Consider the following 10,495-nt stretch of genomic DNA (forward strand, 5'->3'; position numbering starts at 1 on the left):
TGCTGCTGCTGCTGGAAGGCAGTTCGTTGCAGCAGCAGCAGCAGCAGCAGCAGCATGTGCAGCAACCAGCAGGTACATAATTTCTGAATGGTGAATTAAAATAATTAAATATATAATAATATTTACTGCTATATTACTTCTAAAACAAACAACAAATGCAGCCGTACATAATACACACCTAGCAGCAGCAGCAGCAGGAGCTGCTGCTGCTGCTGCACGAAGCCCCAGCAGCAGCAGCACCCGCAGCAGATTCTTCTATTAATTCTCTCTAATAACGATAGACGAATGAATAAATAAATAAAAGCAATAAAATTAAATATAATTAAATATAAAAACAAACAAAGAAGAATGAAAACAACTGCAGACAACCGTAAGAAATATCGGGGTGTATATACACCTGATGTTTTGCTGTAATTTCTTCACGGATATATTATATTATAATTAAAATGTTTCTGAGATAAACAATTACTAATAAACAGCTTCTTTTATTATTTTGAATTGCTGCTGCTGCATCCGCTCTGAGGTGTACCAACACCCTGCTCTTCTTTCTCTTCTTTTTGTGCTGCTGCTGCTGCTGCTGCTGCTGCTGCTGCTGCTTGTTTGGGGCTGCTGCAGCAAGCGGGCTGCTGCAGCAACGTGGGTGCAGCACTTCCATCCTGCTGCCTTCAGCAGCACAAGGACCACCACTACTCAACAGCAACAGCAGCAGCAGCAGCAGCAGCATCAGCAGCAGCAGCAGCAACAGCAGCAGCAGCTGCGACTCCTGCTGCACCAACTACAGCAGCAGCTGCAGCTCTCGCAGCAGGCAGAAGCTCAAGCCCTGCTGCTGAAAGGTAGCACTGCAGCAGCAGCAGCAACGACAGCTGCAACCACAGGAGCAGCAACCCGAGCAGCAACAGCTGTAGCATCGATAACAGCAGCTGCAACACCGGCAGCACCGATGGAAGCAGCAGCATTAGCAGCAATGCGCTGCCCAGGGAATTAGTAGAAGCTGCTTCAGCGACAAAACCAGCAGCAGCAACGCGAACAGAAGCAGCAGCAGCAGCAGCAGCAGCAGCAGCAAATTCCGTCCAAAGGAGATATTCATTTATGATGGATGTCTGTCTGCATCTTGAGCGCTTCACGTAGCAGCAGCAGCAGCCGCAGCAGCAGCAGCAGAAGCAGCACACTGAGCAGCAGGAGCAGAAGCAGCAAACCGAGCAGCAGCAGCAGCAGCAGCAGCAGCAGCAGCAGCAATGGCTGCAATAGCGATGCCAACATTTGACTCAACTGAGAGCTCTTTGAGCTGTTATGCTGAGGACAACTACGAGCAGCAGCTGCAGCGGCAGCAGCAGCAGCTGGAGGAGCAGCAGCTGCAGGAGCAGCAGCAGCAGCCGCAGCAGCCGCAGCAGCAGCAGCAGCAGCAGCAGCAGCAGCAAGAAGAGGAGCAGCTGCAAAGGAGGAGGAGCAGCAGAAAGGCAGCAACAATATGGTTAATAAAAACAGCAAAAGAGAGAGAAAGGAGATTGTTTAGATTTGCTGTTGTCTCCTTTGCTGCTGCTGCTCTTGTTGCTGCGCTGCTGCTTATTGCACCCTCATGCTTGTAAGCAAAGCCTGCTGCTGCTGCTGTTCTTGTTGTTGCTGTTGCTGCTGCTGCTTCTCCTGCTCCTCTTCCTGATGCTGCTACTGCTGCTGCTACAGCTGCTGCTGCTGCTGCTGCTGCTGGGTCAGTAAAGAGTCTCGTGGCAGTAATTGCTTCTGTTAAGGAAAACCCTAGAAGGTTTAGGGTTTAGGGTTTAGGGTTTAGGGTTTAGGGTTTAGGGTTTGGAGACTGCTACTGCTGTTGTTTTGTGCTGCGCAATGCCCACGAGGGAGCAGCAGCCGAGGCGTGCATGCAGCATATGTTGCTATTTGCTGCTGCTGCTGCTGTTTGCTGCTGTTGCTGTTTGCTGCTGCTGCTGTTTGCTGCTGCTATTTGCTGCTGCGGTTTGCTGCTGCTTCTGTTTGTTGACTCAATTTGCTGCTGCTATTTGCTGCTGCTACTGTTTGCTGCTTCTGCTGCTGTTTGTTGTTGTTGCTGCTGCTATTTGCTGCTGCGGTTTGCTGCTGCTGCTGTTTGCTGCAGGGTGGTGATAAGGGGGAGGTCTACGTTTGCTGCTGAGCTGCATGTACTGTCTTTCTTTTCAATCGCAAAAAATAAAACAGAATATTTAGCCAAAGACGAGCAGCAGCAGGAGCAGCAGCAGCAGGAGCAGCAGCAACAGCAGCAGCAGCAACCTGCTGCTGCTTCTGTTGCTGCTGATCAAGCTCCGGCTGCTACTGCTGCTGCTGATCAAGCTCCGGCTACTGCTGCTGCTGCTGCAGGCGGTGCAGCAGGCGCAGCAGCGTCAGGAGACACTGACAACAAGCAGCTGCTGCAGCAGGCAGAGCAGCAGGAGCAGCAGCCGCAGCAGAAGCAGCAGCAGCAGAAGCAGCAGCAGAAGCAGCAGCAGCAGGATGAGGGTAAAAGGCAGCAGCAACAGCCGCACCTGCTGCAGCACGCCAAAGAGACTCGAGTAGACAGTAGCGGCGACAGCAGCAGCAGCAATAACAACAACAGCAGTAACAGCAGCAATAGCATCAACTGCAGCAGCAGCAGCAGCAGCAAAGGGGAAGGAGACAGCGAGGAGACAGGTGCAGATACACCTGAAGAGACAGCAGCAAACAGCCAGACTCTGCGGCTGGAGGTTGGAGACAGACAAGACTACAACAAAAACACTCTTCTCTTTTCTCTCGCTCTTCGTGCCTGCGCACATGCATGCAAGTAGGGTTTAGGGTTTAGGGTTTAGGGTTTAGGGTTTAGGGTTTAGGGTTTAGGGTTTAGGGTTTATTTAGGGTTTAGGGTTTAGGGTTTAGGGTTTAGGGTTTAGGGTTTAGGGTTTAGGGTTTAGGTTTTAGGGTTTAGGGTTTAGGGTTTAGGGTTTAGGGTTTAGGGTTGAGGGTTTAGGGTTTAGGGTTTAGGGTTTAGGGTTTAGGGTTTAGGGTTTAGGGTTTCGTTTGCCGTTTGGGGTTTTTAGGGTTTAGGGTTTAGGGTTTAGGGTTTAGGGTTTAGGGTTTAGGGTTTAGGGTTTAGGTTTTAGGGTTTAGGGTTTAGGGTTTAGGGTTTAGGGTTTAGGGTTTGAGGGAGAAGGGCTCCTTAGCCACCGTCTCTGAAGATGCAAGAGAAGGTCTAGGGTTTAGAGTTTATTAAGGGTTTAGGGTTTGGGGTTTACAAGAGGCAAGCCATTCGTGAGGCGGGGGAGTTTTCTAGCAGCAGCAGCAGCAGCAACAACAGTAGCCGAAACAGCAGCAGCAGCAGCAGTAGCAACAGCAGATGCAGCACACGCAGCAGCAGCAGCAGCAGCAACAGCAGATGCAGCAGATGCAGCAGATGCAGCAGCAGCAGCAGGTGTGTTGTGATTTGTTTTGCTGCAGGGAAGGAGAGAGTCTCCCTGCATGCATTTCAGCAACAGCAGCAGCAGGATGCCCTTTGCTTATCTTCACTTCTATCACTGCTGCTGCTGCATATGCTGCTGCTGCTGCTACACTTTGCTGCGTCTCTGCTGCGCTGCTGCTGCTGCTGCTGCGACCGACAGCAGCAGCAAACTCTAGAAGACGAGCAACAGGGAGGCTGCGGCAGTATCTGCAGCAAATGCTGCTGCTGCTGCAGCAACTGCTACTTCGTTGCTGCCGCTGGTGCAGGAAACATCCGCAGCAGCAGCAGCAGCAGCAGCAACAGCAGCAGCAAAATGAATCTCCTGATGTGTATATGTCTCTGGCTGGTGAAGAGGGATCCCCTCGCAGCAGCGCACATAAAAAGAGACACGTGGAAGGCAGCAGCAACAGCAGCAGCAGCAGCAGCAGCAGCATAAACACAAATGCTGATGCTGCTGCTGCTGCTGCTGCTGCGTCCCTTGCTGCCTATCGGCATACACCATACCACGCGCAGCACCAGCAGCAGCTGCAGCAGCAGCAGCAGCAGCAGCAGCAGAAGGGGGACCTAGATCTTTCTACTGAAACTGCTGCTGCTGTCCCTCTGTTGCTGTCTCCTGATGGCGGCAGCAGCAGCCGCAGGAGCAGCAGAAGCCGCAGCAGCAGAGCAGCAGCAAAGGCAGCAACAAAAGCAGCAGCAGAGGCGCTGCACTGCAACAACACCGCAATACCTTTTCTTGTTGCTGTTGTTACACTGCTACTGCTCCAGGTAAACCCTAAACCCTAAACCCTAAACCCCAATCCTAAACCCTAAGGGTAAACCCTAAACCCTACACTTATACCCGGACCCTAAACCCTTAACCTAAATCCAAAGCGTAAACCCTAAACCCTAATCCTAAGCCCTAAGCGTAAACCCTAAACCCTAATTCTACGCTTAAACCCTAAACCCTAGCATTACACCGATTTCTCCTTACTGCGCTGTGGCTTGCCTTTGTACTAAACCCTAAACCCTTATTCAAGCCCTAAACCCTTGTTCAAACCCTAAACCCTTATTCAAACCCTAAACCCTAAATGTCATCGCTGTGAGTGGGGAAGAAGGGCTACCAGATTAGGGTTTGTTTAGGGTTTAGGGTTTAGGGTTTAGGGTTTTGTTTCTGCTGCTGCCTTCAGGTGTATATACTGCTGCAGCAGTTCTCGCAGCCAGTCACTGGTGCTGCTGTGCTGCTGCTGCTGCAGGCAGACGATGATGTACAAACTGCAGCAACAGAGACATACTCGTGGGTTGCTGCTGCTGTTCTGCTGCTGCTGCTGCTGCAGTTGCTGCTGCTGCTGTCCGTACCTTGCTGCTTGTCTCCTGCTGTCTTACTGCTTGTCTCCTGCTGCTGCTGCTGCTGCTGCTGCTGCTGCTGCTGCTTTTTGTATCCAGTTGCCCCTCCTTTTGCTGCTGCTTGTCTCCTGCTCTTGCTGCTGCTTGTCTCCTGCTGCCTCTGCTGCTGCTGCTGCTGTTGGTCCTTGCATGCTTCTGCTGCTGCTGTTTGTATCCTGCGGCTGCTTCTGCTGCTGTTGTTGTTTGTCTTGTGCTGCTGCTGCTTCTTTTGCTTGGGTGTGCTGCCCTTCTGTCTCCTTTCTGTCGCTTTGCTGTCTCCTTTCTCGGTTGGAGTTGCTGCTGCTCTGCTGTTCGTTTGCTGCTTGCAGCGTTCGTCTGGGAGGAGCAGCGTGGGGTTTGCTGCTGCTGCTGCCGCTGCTGCTGCTGACGCGCTTCTTGCTGCAGCAGTTGCTGCTGCAGCAGACACACCTCTCCTGCTTCACCAAGAGATTGGAGAATGGGGAGGAGCAGCAGCAGCAACAGCAGCAGCAGCAGCAGCCCTTGCGGCGTCTCTCATCTCTACCGTAGCGGCCCAGCAGCCGTTGCTGCTATTGCTGCAGCAGCAGCAGCAGCAGCAGCTGCTGCTGCAGCAGCAGCAGTTCACAATGACACAAGCTGCAAGGGCAGCAGCCATACGATCAACATCATTACCATAGGGAGGTAGCTGCGGCAGCAGCAGCTGCTGCTGCTGCTGCTGTAGCAGCAGCAGCGATACTTGAAGCAAATGCTATTATTATTATACAGTAGCAGCGGAGTCAGCAGCAGGAGCAGGAGCTGCAGCAGCTGCCGCTGAGATTCTTTAGGGACATGTGTTGCATCTTAAGTGTACACTACCCACTGCAGCAGCAGCTGCAGCAGCAGCAGTAGCAGCAGCACAGGAGGAGCAGGAGATAGCTTAGGATCAGCACAAGCAGCTGTAGCAGTAACAGCAGCAGCAGCAGCAGCGAGTGTCTCTGCAGAGGAGACAGAAAGACACTGCAGCACCAACTGCTGTACCAGCCAAAGCCATAAACAGCGGCAGCAGCAGCAGGTGAAAGCAGCAGCAGCAGCAGCAACACGAGCCTGCAGCGGCACCAGCAGCAACCCCACAGCAGCTGCTTCAGGTGCAGGGGCAGCAGTCGCTCCTTTGTTGCTGCAGCAGCAGCAGCATTAGCAGCAACACCCCAGATGCAGCAGCAGCACCTGTAGCCCCCGTAACAGCACACGTTTCAGGTGTAGCAGCAGCAGCAGCAGCAAAAGAAAACACCACAGCAGCAGCAACCAACACCTGCAATCCCCGTAGCAGCAGCAGCAGCAGCAGCAGCAGCAGCAGCAGTATAGCAGCAGCAAAGGAGACACTTCATGCTTGCTGCATGAACATTTCTTTGAACGCAAATATAGCCAATAAAATGCTGTTGTCTGTCTCCTTTCTGCTGTATATACACCGCACGCATGCACCGCCCCCTGCTGGTGCAGCAGCAGCAGCAAAACGGCCCCAGCAGCTGCTGCAGCAACCCCATCGCACTGCCTAGCAGCTGCTGCTGTTGCTGCTGCTGCTGCTGCGCTGCTACTCAGACAAGACCCGAACGCCACAGGGGGGCCCTCAATAATATAATCCCTCACAAATAACCCTTAAGGGGCCCCCTAAACCCTCAGGGTAGAAACCCTAAACCCTCAGGGTAGAAACCCTAAACCCTTAGGGCCCCCCATAAACATTTGGGGCCCCCCTGTACCCCTTGGGGGCCCCCCTGTACCCCTTGGGGGCCCCCCGTACCCCCTGGGGGCCCCCGATACCCGTTAGGGGTCTCCAATGGTTGAGGGTGGGGGCCCCTTAGGGGCCCCCTACTCTGAGGCCTACGTCCGTTGAGGAGGAGATATTTAGGGGCCCTTCGAACCCTTTTGGGGGCCCCTTAAAGGCCTATATACCACAGTGTTTAGGGGGCCCCCTTATATATATATATATACGTTATATATATACGTTATATATATATATATGTATATGTATATGTATATGTATATGGGGGCCCCTGGGGGCCCCCAAAAAAGGTATAAATAACCGAGTTAAAGGAGAGGACGCGAAGAGGAGTGAAGAAAGAAGTGCAGCAGATAACTGAGCGGCGATGCGTGTTTAATTAACTTTAGGGTTTAGGGTTTAGGGTTTAGGGTTTAGGAGAGCATGGGGAAGAAGAAGAGACAAAGAGAACGCCAGCCAAACAAACAAAACAACAAATACTCAAATGCATGCAAACAAGCATCAAAAGACAGCCCCAAAACCAGCAAACACTCCCTACTTGCATGCATGCATGCATGCATGCATGCATAATTTGTGGCTTTGTTATGCGTGCACGCACAACACTTTGGGGCTTTGTAGATCTTCTTATGCTGCATGTGCATGCGCCGCTTCACTCACCGAACAAACGAAAAAAAATAAACAAAGAGACAGCACAATCCCGACTCTCTCCCCTTCTGCTGCTGCCGCTGCTGCTGCTGCTGTTGCTGCTGCTGTTGCTGCTGCTTCTCCTGCTGCTGCTCTGACGCACTGCTCGTCCCCTGTGGGGATAGACAGAAACAAACAAACAAAGAAGAGAAGCCAGAGGAGAAGACAGACAAGTGTGCAGCAGCAGCAGCAGCAGCAGTAGCAGTAGTAGCAAGAGTAGTAGCAGTTACTCTGTCTACTGCAGCAACTCTGCTACTGCTGCTCCAGCCACTGCTGCTGTTGCTGCTGCTGCTGCTGCTGCTACTCTTGGGGCCTTTCATTTAGAGGTGATCGGCGGCTCCTTCTTCGATAAAACTGGATACGACCCTGACAGCAACACTCCACACTGGCCCTGCAGCAACAGCAGCAGCAGCAACAGCAGCAGCAGCAGCAACAGCAACAGCAGCAGCAGCAGCACAACACAAGGCACGCTTTCATTCTTTCTTGATATTCTCAAGAAGACACACTTATCTCTTCTTCTGCCTCTCCCTACATATAAATATATAAATATATATGAATATATATATATAAATATATATATATAAATATTATATATATTATATATATATCAATATCTGTAGATAAGCAAAGAAAGAACAAATAAAGAAAATGCGTCATATCTTTTCTTCTGCATGCAGATCTGCGAACTAAATAAAATAAATAAACACTAAAAAAAATAATAAACAAACAGACAACGAGTAAATAAATAAATAAATAAACAAATTAAATAAATAAATAAATAAATAAATAAATAAATAAATAAATAAATAAATAATAAATTAAATAAACAGGTTAAGTAAATAAATAAATAACAACATAAACAAACAAACAAACAAAATAAACAAACAAACAAATAAACAAATTAAACAAACAAATACACAAAATAAATAAATAAATAAATAATAGTAAACAAATGAAGACATACCGCTTCTCCTGCATGCATAGCTAACTTCATATATCCTTCTTCGCCCCAGCCGACACCCCAGCTGTTTTTAAGGATGAAGAAGTCTTCTTTTTTGTCTTTGTTTGTTTGATATCCAACAAGAAGAACACCGTGATCTAAGTTATCACCGCAAGGTGCATTAAATATACCTTTATGATAGAACTGAAAAGAAGTTTGACTTGCTTCAATAGCAACAGAGACAGGGCCATGTGTATATAGTGCCTTCTTCATAGCCTCTTCATTCTTAGCAGGTATATCATAATACCCTTCTATATAATACTTCTTTGCGCATGCATTTACTTGACAAACACCTTCTTTTGCTTTATAAGGATACTCTTCTTCTAAGCATATCCCTTTCTCGCTAACAAACAAAAAAGCGTTCTCCATCAGCCCGCCGTTGCAGCCTTCATTACCGTAAGCAGCAGAGCAATCGACAAGCATCTGCTCGCTGAAGCTCAGCACCTTCTGCTGCTCTTGCTGCTCTTGCTGCTGCTGCTGTTGTTGGTGCTGCTGTTGTTGTTGTTGTACGAGCTGGAGTTGAAGCAGTAGGCGTTGCTGCTGCTCTTGCAGCAGTTTTTGCTGCTGTGGCTGTTGCTGCTGCTGTTGCATCTGCTGCTGTACATGTAACAGTTGTTGCTGTAGAACTAACTGCTGCTGCTGCAGCAGAATGCGCTGCTGCTGCTCCTGCTGCTGCTGCTGCTGCTGCTGCTCCTGCTGCTGCTGCTGCTCCTGCTGCTGCTGCTGCTCCTGCTGCAGTGCAGCAGCACAAAATGCACCTTCTAATGCTCCTGTAGCAGAGAATGCCCAGCAAGAACCGCACTCTGCTTGGTCTTTCACGTTCGTTACGCAGCCCTTCTGTCTCCAGTCAATAGCAGCAGGTGCTTCTATTGAAGGTAGTTCTTTATACACCTATAAACAAATAAATAAATATAAATAAATATAAAATATATATATATATATATATATTATTTTACTCTGTTAAACATACTTCTTCCCAATGTAGCTACTTAAAAAAGCAGAAAAAGATATATATTATAGATACAGAGACAGAAACAGAACAGCAGCAACAGCAGCAGCAGCAGCAGCAGCAGCTGCAGCAGCAGGCGAAGCCTTACCCCTAGCCTTGCAGTCTTTAAAGGCAAAGTACTTTTGCTGACGCCCTTCACCCATGCAGCAAATTCGTCTCGAGAAAGATCGCCAAACCTGTTCATCGCCAACTCGTATGTGTGGCCTAAACAGCAGCAGCAGCAGCAGCAGCAGCAGATGTTGCTGTTGTAGCAGCAGCAGCAGCAGCAGGTGTTGTTGTTGTAGCAGCAGCAGCAGCAGCAGGTGTTGTTGTAGCAGCAGCAGCAGCAGCAGGTGTTGTTGTTGTAGCAGCAGCAGAAGTTGTACCAGCAGCAACAGCAGAAGCAGCTCTAGTATGAGCAGCAGCAGTAGTTGTAGCAGCACCGAAATCAGCAGCAGCAGCAACAACAACAGCATTTGAGGCAGCAGCAGCAGCAGTTCAAGAACCAGCATCAGCATCAACAGCAGCACCACGACCAACAGCATCACCACCATCAACAGCATCAGCAGCATTAGCATCAGCAGCAGCAGAATAAGCAGCAGCAGCAGCAGCAGAATAAAGAGCAGCAAAAGCAGCAGCAGCAGCAGCAGGAAGAGACCGCGTACCCTGTAGATTGTGAAGCAGGATATGCGTGAGGTTTACTGTGAATATCTTCAGCCTCTTTCTCTTCTCCTCCATCGATATATACATCTTCTGATGTTCGCTGATAAACAGCTGGAAGCAAAACTCAAAGTGTGCTGCTTCATAGTCGTAGACACTTACAGGCAGAGAAGCAACTGAGACAACGCTGCTTGGCCCTGCTGCTGCTGCTGCTGCTGATGCTGCTGATGGGTCTGATGCTGCTGCTGGGTTTGATGCTGAGGTTCTGATCAAGGGAGACCCTCCGTTTTCCTCTGCTGCTGCCGCTGCTGCTGCTGCTGCTGCTGCTGCTGCTGCTGCTGCTGCTTCTGCTGCTGCGTCGTCATCTGCAGCAGCGAGCCTTTGCAAACCGCACCAAGACATCCAGAGGGCAGCAGCAGCAACACAACTCAGCAGCAGCACTGTTAGCTTCTTCTTGTAGAACATACGCTTAGCAGCAATGTGAGGAGACACAAACCCTAAACCACCAGACCTGATGCTGCGGCGCCCCCGGCTGCTGCGGCTGCTGCTGTTCCTGCTGCTGCTGCTGCTGTTACCCATGCCCCCCCCATCGCCGCTGAGGAAGGAGACATAATGCGTCTCTGCTGAGTAATCCAT

At 50.0% G+C, this 10,495-nt stretch overlaps 2 protein-coding genes across 2 annotated transcripts; one reads left to right on the plus strand and one right to left on the minus strand.

The window, feature by feature from the left end:
• Window positions 1–1,250: 1,250 nt before the first annotated feature.
• Window positions 1,251–5,451, plus strand: EAH_00043580 (hypothetical protein, conserved; the record flags this gene model as incomplete). Its single annotated transcript, XM_013394971.1, has 4 exons — window positions 1,251–1,582; window positions 2,105–2,782; window positions 3,700–4,198; window positions 5,125–5,451. The coding sequence occupies 4 exons, from the start codon at window positions 1,251–1,253 to the stop codon at window positions 5,449–5,451; spliced, it is 1,836 nt and encodes a 611-aa protein (XP_013250425.1).
• Window positions 5,452–7,527: 2,076 nt separating this feature from the next.
• EAH_00043590 (cathepsin L-like thiolproteinase, putative) lies at window positions 7,528–10,495 on the minus strand (the record flags this gene model as incomplete). Its single annotated transcript, XM_013394972.1, has 4 exons — window positions 7,528–7,602; window positions 8,176–9,102; window positions 9,309–9,424; window positions 9,865–10,495. The coding sequence occupies 4 exons, from the start codon at window positions 10,493–10,495 to the stop codon at window positions 7,528–7,530; spliced, it is 1,749 nt and encodes a 582-aa protein (XP_013250426.1).

Source organism: Eimeria acervulina, genomic scaffold, assembly GCF_000499425.1.
Source record: "Eimeria acervulina Houghton genomic scaffold, Eah_scaff585, whole genome shotgun sequence".
Lineage (NCBI taxonomy): Eukaryota > Apicomplexa > Conoidasida > Eucoccidiorida > Eimeriidae > Eimeria > Eimeria acervulina.